We start from the raw sequence: 19695 nt of genomic DNA on the forward strand, positions 1-19695 counted from the left end.
ATTTTGGGGCTTCTTATCTTGCAAATAGGAACAGTCCATACCAATGTAGATTACCCATGACACAACTTCACCATCTAAATGTAAGCGCAGCTCGGTTACTACAGGAATAACTGCAAGGATACAACGATCCTACCTTCTACCCACCACTTCCAATAGTCCAATAGTTAATAACATCTGGTAACATTTCATTACAGGTTTGAACTTACGAGTTTGCTTTTACCATATTATGGTCACGTTGCCAGTGATTGAGAGACTCAATTATTTTACATATGTTGTATTTCCTGTTAGTTGATCCTTTCTCTTGTTCTTGAAATTGATTTTCAGGTTTCCGCGAGTGGAGTCACCAGAAAAAGAACATCTAAGGAGAGCTGTGCAAAGATGCAGCTGCAGAATAGTAGGTTAGTGCCACAGAAACTCAATGGTACTTAACGTTGACAAATATGCAGTGACGGCTTTTACTGCAGACCAGCGTATTATTTCATGTCATTAAACTGTTACTAATAAACTAATAGGGCATTTTTATGTTGTGGATTTGTTGTATTGTGAGTCAAACGTTAGGCAGTTACGAAATTCGCTATTGGTACACAATATACATATTTCATACTCGAATATTTTTCTAGACTGGTCTAGCTCTGTACTAATATTATGACTCGTCATTTATTCTCCATGTTGAATGCAAAGAATTTTCAATTTGGTTCTCTCTGTGTCTGTTCTGCTCAGTTTACTCTATGTCAGTTCTCTCTAAATGTTCTGTAGGCAGTCTCTGCAATCTAGAATCTAGTCTGTCGGATAGAATCTGGATTGGAGAAGGAGAGGGTCAGTTTGGATGAAGAAAAAGATCAAAAACAAAATGGCTGAAGTTGTGCAGGGGTGATATTTTGTGATTTGTGATCGCCGCACATTTATTCTCGAGTATCAAAGACATTATAGTTGTAAATTCAAATAATTTGTTGGATATCCAGCTGACTTCTAAAACCTGTAAGTAATTGCGTTTCTTTAAACTTCATTAATTTCTCGTAGTTGTACAACCCCGCCTTTGCTGCGTTTACAATAAGTCTGCGTTGTATGTGAACAGTCAACTTTTTTAATATTTTGCTGTATTATGTTGGATATTATTAATGTAACAAGCTTTCCTCCATTATAAAATTTTATAAATGTAAAGTAATAAAGCCGTGTATAATTTGTTCTAGTTTTAGCTTGGGGTTTGTTCCCCCAATATGCCAACAAAATAAATGGATGCTGGCAAAATATATATTTTACGTTCTTACATCACATTTGTAATAGTAATTAGTTTTACAAACAATAAGTTATCTCAATTGTTCTATTGTTATTACTGGATTAAAGCATTTTCCGATTGTGGCGGTGGCCGCTTATTATACTGCAGGCATTACGATTAATTTACACTGAAGTAAACATTATCTGATAGCTTTATCAAAAATGCCTTAACCCTAGAACTGGCAATGGTGTCACTCTGTACTGGCGGCTCTATTTTAACAGCCTCGTAGATGTTTTTTTATAATTTAGGTATCACATTTCATAACTGTTAGTCCAAATATAAACTAGGCCTATTATATGTCAATGTATTCACAACTAGCCTATATGGGGAGCATTATAACAATAACCTATTGTTTCCATGTAAACATATAATTTTGTTTTTTTTTTACAAAATGTAAGAAAAATGCTTTTTGGAAATTATTTTTGTAAATAGGGCCTATTTCGTTCCGTAACTGCTTAGCAATAAAGCTTTACATCAAAACTGTAAATGTATAACTTATTCAAAATTTTGTCCTGACTCCAAAAATATATAATTATTGTAACTTTTACCTCAAAACGTATGTGTTACAGGGCTTTGTATGAAAAAGCGGTCGTATTTACTTATTTTCAAAAATGCGTGATTTCGAAATAAATATTTTTGTTCGTGGGTAAACATAATCTCATGACTGCATTTATACTTATATAAGTATGACAGATACATAGACAAATACGTATAAGTATGACAAATACTATTGGATTCTGAACCTCAAACACAAAACCCGCCACTTGTTTACAGTTTCACAATGTGGTTGATCCGTACTACGTTCACGTCAGCTGTCCATATAGAACGATGTTTTACGGTAAACAAAGAAGATAATAATCGAAGTAAGAACAGTAAATCGGTACTATAGTTAATGCTCTTTCAGAATATCAAATACAAATCATTTATATTACCTTTAAAATTGCCTAAAATTTCAATAACTGTACATGTCTACTTTGGTGACAAATATTCGTCCTTGGTAAATCGGACGAGCCTTTGGCGGCGAAAATTCGTTTCATACCAGCTGGAGGGATAATGGATCACCACCATCAAGGTCATATTGTAACACCATTTGACACATTGTACAATGTTTAAAAATACATATTGAGACAAAAATCACATTTTCATTGCCATTATTTTACTATTTTTAAGGATAAACGTCTGATAGCTTGTGAAACAAATAATGCTTGTACATTGCCGTTATACTTGTGGCCATTACTTAAATAGGCTATCATACAAATTATTTTACTTTCTTTGAATTAATTATTTAGAATAGTATTGTTTTTCAATTTATTAAAAACAGCTGACAGTAATTAATTTTATTTTAAATAACTATAATTAGAATGTTTTTGTATTCAATAATTGATGTATTTATAATCGATAATTTGGTACCCTTATTCCACTGTGGTGTTAGCATCTTACTATAATGCAGCCACAATGTAAGTTGAGAGGTAAAAGATCTTAGGTGGTTTTTCCAATTAAAATAAATGTTCTTAAAGATTGTTGTCAAAGTTGGGCTAAATAAGCTAAATAAAATACATAAAAGGGGGTTCATGGCATTCTCCTTCAGGAGGGAGAATCTGAGGGTAAATCATATGTTTAGCCTACTATATTAGTCATAGGAACATATTTGCGAAATATTATGTATACAATCAATATATGTGGTGTCCTGAAAGAAAAGAGTCTGGGGAAAGAAATAAGTTTTAGACATTGCTTGCAATTTTTAAAATAAAAAAAATAAACCATTTATTTTTTGTTCTAAAATTTGTATAAATGCATCTAAATTAATCAGATCAAGGTTTTTATGTGTTTAGTAAAATAATATAGGGGTCTTTAACCACTTTTGCTAAGAATGATATAGTATGAACTGGAATAATGGACATGTAACTGAATAGTAACTATAGTAATGAAGTAAAATATTCAGAAATACTTCACAAATAATTTCTATTTGTATTAATAATATGTCATTTTTAATGAGGTAACGTAACTATTTTCTTACAAACTAATATTGGAACAATAAACTGCTATTAAAGCAGTTTCTTATATTGTTTTAAAGTTTAATTACAAAGTAAATGCATGTTTCAATTTATTTTAGGCTGGAATACATGAAAACTAGGATCCCATTATTTATAACATCATCTAGACAGTTGTTGTTATTCTACAAGGTATTTGATCTTATATAGGCCTATACCTAATATGAAAAGATTCAAAATTACATCAGTAAGTTGATTCAATAAATAGCATTAAAACTTGAGAACATTACATCTATAATTTTACTGTTTTGGGTTTACTTTAAGGGTTAATGGCTTAAACTAAAATTAACCCTTTTGCTGCCAGGCTATTTACGCAAAGCTTTGATATTTCCAAGCCCTTGACCAGAGGCATGACAAACTATCAGCTCAATTTTGGATATTTTTTCAATGTGTTTTACACACAAAAATTCTATCCAGTTGTTATTACATGTCCATATGAAGGTAGAATTTTCTATGTTTTTGTTCTAATAAACCTTAGCAGGTGTATTGGAAATGGGCCTAGTATTAAAATATTCTATATTATAATTTTAAAATTATTTTTGTTTGGAATATTTTAATAGGCTATGTTTTTTAGTTTGACATTGAAAAGAATATTGAAGTTCCAACTCAGTATACATCCTACGATTATTAGTTGATAAATAATATATTTCTGAGCCAATATAATTAGATCATGGAGGTAACTTTATAAATAAGTTTTATGGGTGTTTTTATGAACTGATTCAAATCATGAATTCATTTGTATGTATACAAATATGTACCCCACATAAACATAGCAAATAACTGTTTTTTAATATGATTCAGCTTCAAGGGTACCTAACTAGAAATTTATTTCTCAAACATACACATAATATTATAAAATGACAGCTTATTTTAAAATGTTACAAAGAGTTATAAGAATCAGACTTTTATAGTTTATAAACAAAAATACAGAACTCAAATATTTAATATCTTTTTATGAGTTAGTTTTGAGAATTTAGGAAAATTGAAAATACACATATTGAATTCATGGAATATAAATGTGCAGTTTATTTAAAATTATTAACATTTTCTAGTCAGAATACCTAAATTTAAAGAATTAGTATAGTGTAAACTTCTTTTTTTTGTTCTATATGAGTTAGTTCTAAACTTTATGCTCTATATGAACTTAGGTAGGAGTGATAATAGGGCAGAGATACATGTGTTTGTTCTATCTCTTCTCCTTTGTTTTGCAAATTTGTTGGATCATGTCAAGAACATCACTCACACCCTACATTCACAACCCTTCTTCGGTTACTTAACGCCAGAATTTTTCTTACTGGGGATCTAAAATACTAAATTATTAAAAAGAACAGACTTTATTTGATCTGCTCTGAAAATTAAATGTCATTATGATGATCAGTTCTTGTTTTCTGCCTCCCAAAAAGAAGTGATGTCAGTGAAAAGGAAGCCACTCTGTCTCTATCTAGTACTTATTACTATGTGGTATAAGTAGGTTTAGATTAGATTATCATAAATATGCTGCTAGTACCAAAGTTAAAGGTAACCTTTACAAGCGCACATGTTGGGGATTCTGAGCTTAAATTTGGGTACTATCTCAAGGGGTGCTCTCTTTTTGCCAGAAGTTAGGAGTGGCGCCAACCACAAAAGTCCGCTCTGATTGCCAGAGGCACTTCTGATCAGTACTTTCCCGACCTCAGATCACGTCACAAATCGTCCAACTTTTCCGGCTTCAGATCACTTCTGACGAAAAAGAAAAGCATCCCTCGAAATAGTGTATAAATTCAATCTCAGACCATGTGAACACTCATTACCTTTTTATCTTATAATACATACCTATAATATGTATGTGCCTACATAGACTAATAACAAACAGAAGATAGGAACAGGGTGGCTTCCTTCTCGCTGATATCGCTTCCTTTGGGAGAAAACAGGAACTGATCCTCAAGATAACATGTAATTTTCAAAGTAAGTCAAATAAAGTATGTTCTTTGTAATAATGCAGTGCTTTTAGGTCTTTAGTAAAAGAAACTTCCAAAAATACCGGCTTCTGAATAATACCAAACTAATAACTAAAATTGTAGTATTTCTTATTACTCATTTTATATATGCACAGCAACACTTTTATAATAAATTACAATGTGTGTTCTTGACAGTTTTAGTAGTATGTAATAGCAATAATAATAATAACAATATGGTATGTACAATAAAATAAATAAAATACATGCAATGCCAATTACCATGCTTCATATCTTTGAAAGAGATAAACTGGAGAAGAGACGAAGTATAAGAGAACATGCAGTTTGAGAAAAATAAGTATACAATTTTACAACTGGATCGAGTTGAGAAAAAATTAAACGTTATTATAATTTATGAAATGTTAATGCAACAGTATCAGAGTAGTGAAGCAGCATGACATAGTGGATCGAAATTATTATAAAATATTTGGTATAACGATAAAACAATAAATGGGCATGTTGTTCTGGGTGAAAAGTTATAATTAAATTTACAAACTTTACTGAACACAAAAATAATTTTAAACAAAAAATCCTTTAATGGTTTAATTTTGTGACGTTTTTTCTATTATAAACTGACTATTTTTGCTAGTGACTAGTAAATAAATAGTTAATTGTTGTGATGTTTGGAAGGAAAATATAATGGATATTCTCATTGCCTCTGCCTACATGATGGTAAGTTCGTAAGTTTGTTGTTAGAACACCCACAACAAGAAAGATGTAGACACATAACTTTCTGGGTGTTTTTAAAGTTAAAATTATTCTGTTAAGTAAAAAGTCTTTGTAAGTTGTTTGAATTTAATCTATCGCCTCTGTTTTAGTTGCTTTGATTTATCTTTTTATTAATATTAAATTATTTTCATGCCTTAATATTTTTATAATCCTATTATTGTATTATTCTTATAAGTATTTCTTGTAAAATACTTAAGTCATTTGTGCATCCTTCATTTCTGGTTTTTAAATCAGTTAGCAATCTGTGTTTTTTCAACTATTTTACCAAAATTTGGCGTGTGTGTTGTGTCATTTGCAACATCAACGTTACGAACATATATTTTCTGTTTCAGTTTGTTTGAAAGACTCAAGTCCAGGGCTTCATCAGTTTTAACACTATTTTATATTAAACTAAGTATCGAATCTGTGGTTCCTCTACCATATAGATAATTTTTTAAGTTAAAGTAATATAGCACAGAATCTCTTAAAAAAAAGAGAGTAGCAAATAAAGGGAAATATACCTCAAGAAGGCGTGAGAAGGGTGTAAAAAAACAAAACTACAGCTTAAATCAAAAGTGGCTATTAAGATTATTATAAGGGTTTTAAGTAAGAAAACAAAACTATTGTGTTTGAGCTTATATAGTTAAGAAAATTTACTTATAAATCTGCAGTCTCCACTGAATCTCCAATTATTAGAATATAGAACAATATCCATATATTGGATAAATGAGTGATTGAAGCTATACATTTATTTCCAAAAAGCCACGGCATAAAACCTGTAGTGGTTAAAAAAAGATTAGTCACTAATGAAATGAACTAATTGTGGTATATTTACTTTAAAAAGGGTTTATTATGATAACCTTCAGTAAATGCTTTCACCAGCAGAAATCAAAAACAAACCTCAAGGATTTTACTGTACAGGTGTGATGAATTATTCAAGACATAAACTCCAAAGAAACCTGACAGAAATACAACAAGTAGAAAACAGGATTTATGATAAATTTGTTAGAAACATTGATGTTATTAAAAAATAAAACATTTAAACTGTAACTTTCCATGTAAATTAAAGACTTACACTTTTCCATACTAGATTAACAAAATGTTGAAAGTGATGCTCTGCCCACAGTGCATAAAGGCTGTGGGATTGTGTGAATTCTGAAGATAAATCTGGGGTGACTGTGAAAATTCCCGGAACAGTGTGCTGAGTTTACAACTAATAACTGTCACTTTTTCTCTCTAAAAATTGTGATTTTTGACACAGTGGAGGAGGTCTATAATAATTCAGAGTCGTAAATGAGATCTGACAAGGCAGTGGCGGTTATGAATCTTGCTCCAACCTCCCTACCTGGTAGCTGACTGCCTTATCTGAGAGCAATGCAGACACATTGTAGTTGCTCAATTGATCTTTGCCTGTTAAAATAACATACTGCCACAAAACAACAAGAATACATTTTGTTCTTTTTTAATATATGTTTCTTTAGTTATGGTTAGGTAGGTTTTTGACCTAAAGACATACAAAAAAAATAAGTGTGGTAGGCATAATGTATTTAATTAGAAAGTATAAATTTAGTTTTTCCCAATTATATTTTGGTACCTTATGCATTTGAACAAATTAACATTTGAAAGAAGAGAAACAAATAAAGCTGGAAAGTATACATTCAGGAAGTTGTGAGGGAACGCTCATTTTTTTATGGTTATGTCCAAATAAGATTAATAATTATGAAATCCCACTTATTCTGATATAACACGAGTGTAGTGGCTTCGAAGTTGAGGTAAACTTTGGGTCAACTCTGTCACTCCAGTTTCTCACCAGCTTTAGTGCCCTTTTTGTTAATTGTGAGACAATGATGTTAAGCTTACCAGTTTAAAAAACAAGGAGTTTTTTTTTTTTTAAGTAATGTCTGCTTTAATAAGAAATATTTACTCTAATTATGATAAAATGTACTGTATTTTTGTTCATTGTTTCAATCACTTTATTCCACTCGTTTTTTAATTCTATCATTAAAAAATCTGCTGCCTAGGAAGAAAAAGCACAATCTCTGACTGCACTTCACACATCTGAATTGGTGGTGAACTGAAGACTATACAAACAGCTGTCCTAGTATTTTTACCTTAGATGCCAAAATAATAAAAAATTATTGAATGCAAAGTCTGAATTATAAGGTAGATGATATATTTGTTCTCACACAAAATACTTGATAGTTCTTGTGTTTGTGTAGGAAGCCATGGCTGTGCATTTTAAAAAGCAACATCATATTGCAGGATATAGGGCTTATGTTGCTTCTTTTGTATGGCATGCCAGAATTCTCTGTTATATGTTACATCAGAATTTATTTTTATTCCTCTCGACATAAAATACAATAACAAAATCCCATTCATGTCCCCAAAAAACAGTTGCAGTGATCTTTTATATTGAATTTATCTAATTGGCATTCCTTCCTCTATCTATATATATAAAAATGAAACTGTTCGTGTGTAACAGCATCACTCACAAACGGCTGGACGGATTCGCCTAATTTTTTTTTAAATTTGTTCGTCTTGATCTGTAGAAGGTTATAGGATACTTTTTATCCCTTTCCCGATTCAGGATTCCGCCCCACTGGTTACAGAAATACCCGTAAGAAATGCATTGCAGCAAACATATGTTATTAAGTGAAAGAGTCTTTTCAAATTTTTAATCAGCTGTTCTTTGTAAACATATATAATGCGACAAAAAATTGTTGTTATTTTTGACAGTAACTAAGTAAACATAAATATTTTTGACGTTTCTATGTAAACAAACATTTTTTGACATTTACAACGTGTCACAAATGTCAAATTTTTGATAAACGTGATTTGATATCTTTTTTACAATTTCCAAGAACAGTGTTATTTTCCATCAGTAAAAGGTTTAAAAAAATAGGCAAGTATTTTTGTTTTCTCATGTAAATATTCTTTGAAGAATGTTTTTCTCAACATTTTTTTTTAAAGAATTCCTTTGAGCAGTTTTTTGATGAATTTTTATTAAAAAAGCAATAAAGAGCAATTAAAAAGTAATAAGTAGAGCAATAAATTAATTGGAAAAACGTATAATAAAATTAGTATTTCTTTTCGATGCTTGATTGATGTAGCCCTCTCTACTGCCACGCGAGCGGAGCCGCGGGTTTTAGGCTAGTAGTCACTATTCCTCAAGTGAGACACCAGATACTCTTTTTGAGTAAATACATGTTAAAGTAAATTTTGTTTATATTTAGTTTTTACGAATATTTTAACATAATATTAAATTAACAAATATTTTAAAACTATGTAAATATCCATAAATCATTTAAACAAACTGGCGTTTATTAAAAGTGTGTGAGATACTAAACATTTTTCTCAATTAAAATTTGTACTTAGAAATACAATACAGTATACTACTGTACAATATAGTACTGTACAATATTAAATTATTTAAAATTGAACAAAGAAATGTTTAACTGTTTACTGTTGTTGATTTTTTAAATTTTAAAGGAGAAATACATGCCCTTAAAAAGAAGTGAAATTACAAGTAGATTACTGAAAGTACATTTATCAGTAGGCCTTTCATGTTATATTGTGACTGTTATGAAATAAAGAATTATAATCTGTACTTTTTCTCCACAGTCTTTAAAATATTAATTGATAAAATAATGGTAACAAGTTCTTTTATAGAAACCGTTATCCCTGATTTTTTACTTATTTCGTAACAGAATCAGGATTGATTTGATCTGTTATAATTTGGAGGGAATTAAATAAATACTTACGTAAGTCGGTTTGAATATTAAACTATTTTTCTTACGTCAGTATATGTTACCATAGTATTTGGTTTTTCTTAGTGTTACATATATTATATAATTTGGAAATTTTAGAACTGTCGTTTATTGTATTATTCAATATTAGTAAGCACACCTAACACTCCTTCAGTACAAACATTCCAAGAACTTTTTTTAATGGAGGAAAAGGTTTTTCGAGTGTTCCTCCATTAAATCGAGGTCTGAACAGCGATAACACTAGTACTCAAACACCACCTGGGTGGAAAGTTAAACATTTATTTATTTTTTTACTAGGAGGAAGGAGCAGATAGACCGTAAAAAGGCATGGTGGTATTACAATGTCAGTACACTATAAATTCAAGTCGGCGCTTAAATACGATACAATTACATTCGATGGACTCCACATTTCTGTAAAGGACCTCAAGAGGGATATACTCCAACAAAAGCAGATAGGAAAAACCGGAGACTTTGAGCTTCAGATTACAAACGCTCAGACAAACGAAGGTAGGCAATACATTGCTTGTTGGTGTTGGCTGTAGAGACTGCATGTAGGCGTACAGTGTACTACGGTTGTGACGCTTCATCAGCGCTCCCTAACCGTATTGTTAATGCTTGCTGTTTATTTTATTGTACTAATCTTTTTAAGTATACATGCATTGGTGCTAGTTTTCGACTTGTATTTATTATAACCCAAATTGGGGAGAGGGTTTTCAAACCATTCTTGTAGAAATGAATCTTGGCTACTGATCTGTTTCTTCAAATGATTCTATATGCCGTTTGCTGGAGTGTGAATGGGTTCATTGGTGTAATAAAGTTTATAAATATTTTTAACACTCCAATTGAAGTGTCTTATGAGCATTTCCAACTAAGGATAAATGTGTTCAGTTGAAGATGGTCTAAATTTGTCTTCTACAAAAAATTCACTCCTAGTATATAATGTTTCATTTATTTCATTATGTTATTGCTTCCAGGTTATTTTAAAGTTGTTAGCTACTGAAAGGCTACATATTATTTTTTGAAGAAATTAAAAGAGATGCTGTAGATATATCAATGTTAACATCTGTCAAGAAGTAGATAATTACGTAATTTTTGTACATACTACTCATATGATCTGGGTGTGTTATTCATATGACAGAAAAAGTCATACAGATTGATAATAGTTTGTAAAGTTTCATAAAATCTTCAGTCGCCAGAGTCAGATATTTGTTGTCTGTTGAACTAAAATTTACTTTCAAGGTGCTATTTATTACAATGAATTAGATTTCTAAATCTTAATTCAATTTTTCTCTGTGGATGCTTAGCACGTCCTGTACATATGTTGATGGTTTGAGTTCACTTCACCTTTATTAGGTATAGGCCTACATTATAAGAATTGAAAGGAAAGAACAAGTCCAGTAAAGCACAATTTGTCCAAGTTGTACGTTGACTTTGCAGTATTAAAGTTGTCATCATTAAAGTTGTCATCATTAAAGTAGTCTTCTATCTCATAAGTATGTGTAATCTACAGGGTGAACTAGATCACCTGGGCCATTGATTGTTGTGTTATTTTTGTCGAAACCTCTTACAGAACCGAAACTGCTTGAGATAAAGCCAAAGTTGGAATACACAACATTTTCTATTTAATATTGTTTAGTTATAAACATTTTTTAATTTCTAAGTGTAAATAATTTTTAAATGTTAAGATTATTTGGGAACTGAACTTTCTTAGCTATTTTTTGGAAAGTTGACAACTATTTTCGGTAACATTTGTAGTTTCGTTAGTTGGTCGATAAAGTAACAATAAAAACCTGCTAAAGCTGTTGTTTTTTAAGATTGTTTTAACACCCTGTATATTTACAGCAAGATAAATTGAATATTTTTTTAAATGGTCTGAGTCAAATGACCTTTAGAATAAGGTACCATAGGTCCCACCTTTACATTTAAACAATTTGAGAAAACAACCCCTCATTCCTCAAAAATACCGTTACAGATTTTGGGGGGAGGGCTAAAAAATAATTTCATAGAATTCTTCAGCTACGAAATAGGGGATTTTACAGTAATCCTTCTTCTCCACCTTTAATGTGCTATTAAACCAGAAGCAAATCAATAGGCCTGGTTAAAGGCATGATATTTTTTGTAAATACTAAAATGAGGGTCACCCCAAAGATTATTAATCATAAGAATATTTTTTTTGTAAATTTACAAGTAATTCATGAATATTAAAAATTTTTCTCCCATCATCAGTATATTTTTGAAATTGACTTTTCCACGTGTTAAAAACATCCGGCCACTTGTTTTTGGAATTGTAACAGTTTTCGAGGATAAATGAGGGTGACACAATAGTTTTTTTTTTTTTTTTTGCTGTAGAATAGTAGAACTCATGCGCATAGCACTTGAGAAAATATAATATTTGTTCTTTAATTTTTGCTACCACAAGAAAAATAAATTCCTGTATAGCAATGTGAGATGTGACATTGTTTTAGTCCAGCATTAGACCCCTAATGTTGCAACCCTACGTTTTGAGGTAAGCATTGTTGAGTGTACCACCTTGCTATGAGAACCTTTACCAGTCCAGTCCCCTAAAGGATATAGTGTATATAATTTTCCCTGTTCATTGCTATTTTTCACAATTGTTGGATTTGTCTCATCTTAAAACACCCTTATGCGGCTCTCTCTACAAATGAAAAATACCATCAAATGGATTGCAGGTTTCTCTACCTATTACAAGTGAAACAAAATTCCTGTATCATCGTGTAGAACATTTTCCTGAGTAATGACTAGCCTATGTGCATCCTATTCATTGTTAAAATGTTTTCATCCTGAAGTTAACTACAAACTAAAAATTTGAAAACCCAGATATAATAGGTAGTCTATCATATACTGCTGTTAAGTCTCATACAACGGCATTTCAATTACAGAAGTAAGATTCTAATGAAGTACAGATTTTATATTCAAATGGCTCCTTAACTATGTACTGATGACAACATTGTTCTTTACCAGTTGTAAATTGGGTTTTCTATCAGGTGTCTGTACAAACTACAAGGAGGTCAAAATTTAAGTATTTGTTAGTTTCTTTAACGTTTAAATATCTCTGTATAGTAAGAAAGTTGTGTACTTATCAAAATCAGTATGCTGCTTTTTATTTTTATGCAGTTTTATGATAATTAATCATCTCTTGAACAATAACCTCCAATGAAAACCTTCAACTTACACTTCATACATTTTTGGTTAGTACGACTATTTTTAGTTTATTTTCTTGTTGGTCCTTATTACTGTAACAATTTCTTTGTCAAACCAGTCTATTATCATTTAGCTCTATTATCTTGGAAGATAAAAATGCCAGCACTGGTGTTTATTTAATTTTTTACAGATAATTTGGAAATTATGAAAATTAAAAGGTCAGGACATTAACTATTGTAATTACTACCATTGTAAATAGGTTTTTGTTATATGCCAACGTAAATCGCTATATTATTTAATTATTTTGCTTTACACATTTTTTTAGCTTTTTACCATTTAAAATATTTAGTTCATAAAAATACATATTAAACAAATGTGTGTAGTAAATTAGGTTTATTTCAATTCAAACCGTAAACAATTGTTATTTACGTAAGATGTTTTTATAGTGCTATGGTGGCATGGGTTGGGACTTAAGACCCTTGGCAAAGCATGACAAATTAAGTGAACTAACAATCATTAAATAATTATTCGGTTTCAAAACCATACCAAAATATGATATTATTCCTGTCCTGGTCATAATATTGAAGTTATGTTGCTCAAATTCGGTGCTAATATTCTGAATATTGTACTATTTTTGTTAATTAGCTTAATCAAATTGTAGTATTATTAAAATCACCAACGTTTCCACATTTTGTACTCTATACTTAATTTCTGTGTATTTGTGAAAATATTTACCTTTAGCCATGTAATGTTTAGGTTGAAAATCAAGTATGTCTGCTTTTTTAACAACATTTTTGCCTTTATTATTTTAACTCTTTAAACAAATTAGTCCAAAAACATCAGAAAAATATATTTTGTCTCGTAATTCACAACCAAAAGAACATTACGATCGATATAATATCTTAAGACAAAAGCTGGTCAAAAACAGTAGAATTTAACCTTGAAACTCGATGCTGACATAAGCAAATCAGATGTAGCTTGCTTTAGTTATCCAGTCCTATTTAGGGAAAATTTAAAATCCACCAGCAATTGTTTTTTTTTTTATATATATATATGTATATAGAGTGGCTTAAATAATCTCTTACAGCAGTTTCAAAAGAAAACTACAATTGTTTATTGTACAATATTTCGTTGTAATTACTACTTTAACAAGTACACTTTTCTGTGTGTGTATGTATATATATATATACATATATATGTATACTATATATATACTGGATGAATTAAATTTTAATCATTGATATTTTGACTAGCAATGACACTGTTATTTTACTATGCTCTTGCTCTTCTCTTATTTTCAAAATCTGATTTAATCTATGGATTTTTGGTTGTCTTCTCTTCCGTTTTTTTTTTTTTTTTTTTTTTTTACTGTCTCTAAATGTACAGTTCGAGGACTTTAGCTGTGCACGTGACCTTGAGTGTGTGGTGATAGGCGGGAGGGGTGGCGGGGTAGCATTATGCGCTGCGTCCCAAAAACATTTTCTGTGACTCATGGGTAAAACCCTCCTTTCGGGAATCGTATTGGCCTAAATAACTCACCACACTCGCTAAAATCAGTCTGTTTAGTGACAGTGCTGATTGTGGTGGAATTAAATAATAAGATAATACCGAATAATATCAATAATAGGACATCCTTGTTTTTTAGTTGTTATAGTGTTGTTTAACGTGTTTTTGAAAATAACATATTTGTCAGTACTAATCTGCAAATCGAAATCGTGAGTTTAAGCGATTGTTGCGCCTTCATCTTAGCGGCTAGCACGTAAATGCAACCCGCCACACATATAGCGTTTATTTGTTGAAAGGGTAGTATTAGGGCCCTACGAGCACAGCTAAATTCCTCCAACTGTAATATGTGATATTGTCCAAAACAGACTCCATAATGACATTTATATAGTCAGAAAGATAGCACATTTTGCATGATTTACACTACAATAAATTATTCATGAAGTGTTACTTTTTAGTATTTTAATGTAATTTATTTTGTTTTTACTCTTTAAAAAATCCAGTTGAGTGTGGCAGCTTGATATTTTAAGCTGATGAGCGAGACATAAACAACATTTTGCTGTAATTAATATCACCTGCTTGTATTGTAATGTTTTTGTGGAACAATGTAATATTACTTACATTCAGATTTATTTTCAGTGTACCAGGATGAAAACACACTAATACCGAAGAATTCTTCACTCATCGTTGTTCGAGTTCCACTAACTGCACAGCAGAAGAGAGCTTGGTAAGACTATATACTGTATATATAAAGTATATCTATAATGTTCTTTTATTATTGGATCTTTAGGCATATTTGACCACCCAAACATGTACAAGATTTTATGTACAGACTTGATTTGCCACTCATTTATTACAATTAATATTCAAATTAATATATACACACACATATTCGTAAGCGTCCAAAAATGTCAATGGTGCAACCATATGCTGATTTTTATAGGTTTCTTAAAGATTTTCGGTTGACATTTTGAACTTTATTTTAGAATTTCTTTAGCTCTTTTATCCATCTAAAAAGCAACAAGCCCGTCTTATCCCATGTGCAAAGCCATTTAATATTTATTTTCCACTTACTAATACAGTTGAACTTCCCAACTAATGTGGGACCATGTGGCGATCTGGATAAGGAATAATCCAAATGTCAGAAAGTAAATTTTGTATTATTACAATTTTGTGATTAATATTTTTTATATTTGTGTTTGTGTGTTGGCATGAAACACAAATATATGAAGACACAAGAGTCTATTTATGGACGACACAGAGTCTATTTATGGATGACAGCTGATCGACAGTACGCAAATAACCAATATTTTAAATGTGTTAATGTTAAAAAACATAGATAGATTAAATAAATACAGTAGTTTTATAAATATTACTTTGCTTACAATTACCATTGTGTTAACGTTTTACACCATTTGCTAATATAGTAAAGCCTCTCTACTTTCAAAAGACTTGCCATTAAATTCATGACTGGCCTCTCATATCGAGTTAGCACAACAGTGGCCATGGCTCTTCTCTGCGTCAGGTCATTGATTCATGACCACGTCCTGTCCCTTAGCCTAGCCGGCCACACCTTATATAATTTTGGTACATTATTGAAATGAGATTCTAAAACTTGAAGCAGTAATGAGCTATAAACCTATATAATCTTACCTTCTTATAAATAAAAATGAATGGTGAAATGTGTTGGTAAGCGCTAATCTCAATAACAGCTGGACCAATTCGGTTAATTCTTTTTGTAAAATGTCCATTGAAATCCGAGGAAAATTTTTATGAAGAACTTAAGAAAGGTTACCTGGAATATTTTGGAATTCAGAAAAAATTTTAGTTTTTACGTTTTATAATTCAAATTAAACTGCCACTAAACAGCTGTTGACAGCTATAGTTCAACAAACTTTCTGAAACATATGTTTACATTTAAATTTATCAATAATAAGTAAGCAGTGCTTGATCGGTAGTGTAATGCAGATAGTAAATAAAACATTAATGTATAAATTTTACTCCAGATTGTGCCAGTGACAAATTAAAATCATCTAATGCATTAAATACTGTTATAAAACTAACTTTAATGAACAAAGTTATGAATGTTTTCACATAAGTTACTTTAAAATGGTGGGCTTCCTTGACATTATAATATTACATTTTAACCCTTTGAGTGCCGGAGCATCGCTGTCAGCGATCCCGCATTGTATGCAAGAAATGCCAGAATCGCTTTTAGCGACTTCTGCAGTAACACTTATATTTGATATAGTATTTATCTAAATTGGCTCAATGACTATACATACGCATTCCAAACTATACATACGCATTCCAAAGGCTTCAACGTAACTTTTGATGTAGGTTTTGTTGCATTGTGGTTAGATTCTGATTTTTATGGCGGTTGTAAAGTGAGCGCGTCAGTCAAGCTTAGAATCGACCGCCACGTGGACGAACCGTCACATGTTTTGTTTGTTGTGCTGCTGTTTATTTCACAAATTATATTGAAAGTTTTTAAGTGTAAATGGGTTTGTAGTGTTAGGATCTTCAAATTATTTCGTTTGTGTATGTTGTTCTAGTCTGTGTGTAAGTAGAACAATGACTTGACCGTGAGTTACGGCGATCGTAAGCATCTAGTACTTTACTAAATACGTTTGTATAGTTTTTATATGTTTTTTGTGTTGGTTCAGTGATATTTATAAACAATGAGTCGTAAAAACATTGCTGACAATGAAGACCTAGTATTGCAGGCATTAGATTTAAGCATTAGCAGTGTAGACAATACACAGAGTGTCAAGTTAGGTTAGAAAATTTCCAGTTTTGTTGTGGTTCATATTTTCATATTTATTTTCCAAGCTTTATTTATAAGTATAAAAAAAATGTTTATATGTCTATATATATATATATATATATATATATATATATATATATATATAAAGGGGTACCAAAAATAAACCGGAATTATTTTTTTTAAAGCTATATGTTTACTTTTTTTTACAAAGAAGCCTTATCCCCTTCAAAATACTCTCCATTACAAATAATACATTTGTCCCACCGGTGTTTCCACTGTTGGAAATATTTTTTTTACTCATCTTTAGAAATGGCTGACAGCTCCTTCCTCTTGTATTTCTTGACCTCTTCGTTGTTGTGTTGTCCTTTTCTTGCCCCTTTTCATGCATGCAAATAAGAAAAAGCTGCATGGTGCCAGGTCAGGTGAGGTGCGTGGGCAGCGGAACTTTGCCAATATTTCACAAAAAATTAACAGAGATGGCTGTGTGTGCAGGTGCATTGTTGTGGTGGAAGAACCAGTCTCCTGTATGCCACAAATCGGGTCTTTTTATTACAAACACTGTTGCACAATCTTTTTAAAACTTCCAAATAAAAGGTTTGATTGACGGTCTTACCTGGGAGAACAAATTCTGAATGAACTACCCCCTTAGTATCAAAAAAGCAAATCAGCATTGTTTTGCAAAGCGCTAGCAAAAACTATCACTGCAGATGAACGGAACAAGCCAGATTGACAATACATGCGGCTATGAATTAGCGATAGACTATACACTTCTTTGGGGTACTCCTTTGTATGTTATTTTGGTAAATGTTTACTTTAGCCACTTCACAATATTTGTTTGCTCAAAAGAAAAACACAGATAATTAAATTTTGGAAAGCCCAAACCTATTTTTTTTTAATCTTGGAAAAAGCACTAGTTGTTAAACAGGCTAACAGTATTTTCTTCAACCATCTTATGCCAGATGGCAACGAAAGAAAAACATCCTTCAATATAGTACCTATCAGTAAAATATAAAATTCAAAAACGCTGATCACTAATTTTCACTAAATATTAAAAATTCACCATTCAACTATATTAAACCCATCTAAAACAATGAACAACAGTGTATTCTCAGCTAGAAAATAATGGCATCACATATGTTGCCGAGAGCTCAGAGGAAAAAACTACAGTCAAACTCCACCATAAAGATAAAATCTGTAGTAAAAATTACAGAAAAGAGGAGAAGATACCGAAAAACTCTTAAATTATCCTCATAAGCAGTTGGATCCCAATTATCCCCTCCACCAATGTCTACCCCTCCTTAGCTTGTTATCCCCCCTCCCACCCAGAACTTTAATCCCCTAGATTGATGGACTATTATGGATATATAAACTAAATTTTCAAACATATTATGAATTATTGTGCAATACATAGATCACAACCACCCAAAATTTATTTTTGGAAGTGAAAACATACTATCTTAAGAAATTGACTTAAACATTATCCGATATTTTTGACTAGTAAAGTTTGTTTTAATAACTTATTCCCCTTCAATTTAAAGATTTATTTACTCAGTTCTCATGAAAATTATAAGTTACAATCCTTTTTCAGCACATCAACAAGATTTACATTTTTAGGTCTTTTGTTTTGTTACCTGCCAATTAATGGCAGTGGAAAGATTGTAATGGAGTTAAAAACGATTTCTGCTATATAGACTGCGCCTGACGCACACTAGTACTATTTCGGCTGCCCCACAGTTAATACCTGACACATGTCACAGTGAAGGTTTTAAAGGATTTAATATAATAAATGCAATACTGTAATAAGAAAATATTACCTAGTGTGTGACAAAAAAAATCTTTGTATGTGTAACTATGATACATTTCAAGAATACAATAAGAATAGGGATAAAAATTGGCAGCTCAGTTTCTGCCAAATCTTCTCAATACTGCATGGCTTCATTTTTTCAGATACCATCATTTTCAGAGTATTTTATTACAAAATAATGAATAAAATCGACATAAGTGCTGAAAATACATTTTAAAAGTTCCTTAATTCTGAAGTATTTAAACACCAGTTACTTAGCAGAAAGAAAAACAATAAGTTGTTTAAAAATCCATATTCCATTTAAATACTATATTACTGTTTATTTAAAACATAGCTACTTGTACTCAGTCTCAGGTTTGAATTAACAGAGCTAACAGCCAGGGGTTGTTGCTAGTTGATAGGTAAATTAGCAGGCTTACCTTGAAAACTATTTTCCAGTGTCCAGTGATTGAAAGAACACATAAAACATTTTTTCACATAAACAAAAATTTTCGGTTGCACTGCAATTTTTCTCAATTAATAGAGAACATACTAGTTATCTGTTCACTTTGTGACGTTGCCACCCAAAGCGAGGTTTTCAGTCTCAGTTCCCGTTCATTGCTCTCTGTATAAGAGAAAAGCAAAAGTTATTTCATCATTCATATTTTATTATAACCTATGTCA

General features: G+C 31.1%; 1 protein-coding gene across 3 annotated transcripts in view; it reads left to right on the forward strand.

Moving 5' to 3' along the window:
* Positions 1-802: 802 nt before the first annotated feature.
* Positions 803-19695, forward strand: part of LOC124354299 (E3 ubiquitin-protein ligase RBBP6) — a 119859-nt gene continuing 100966 nt past the window's right edge. For 2 of the 3 annotated variants that reach the window (XM_046804641.1, XM_046804642.1), the window contains exons 1-3: positions 804-978; positions 10094-10303; positions 15101-15188. In XM_046804641.1, the coding sequence (XP_046660597.1) occupies positions 10138-10303; positions 15101-15188 (254 nt within the window). In that variant the 5' untranslated portion in view covers positions 804-978; positions 10094-10137. Of the gene's footprint in view, positions 979-10093; positions 10304-15100; positions 15189-19695 lie in introns of all 3 variants that reach the window. The other variant, XM_046804643.1, reaches the window with a different exon arrangement.

Source organism: Homalodisca vitripennis, chromosome 2 (assembly GCF_021130785.1).
Source record: "Homalodisca vitripennis isolate AUS2020 chromosome 2, UT_GWSS_2.1, whole genome shotgun sequence".
NCBI classification, from domain to species: domain Eukaryota; kingdom Metazoa; phylum Arthropoda; class Insecta; order Hemiptera; family Cicadellidae; genus Homalodisca; species Homalodisca vitripennis.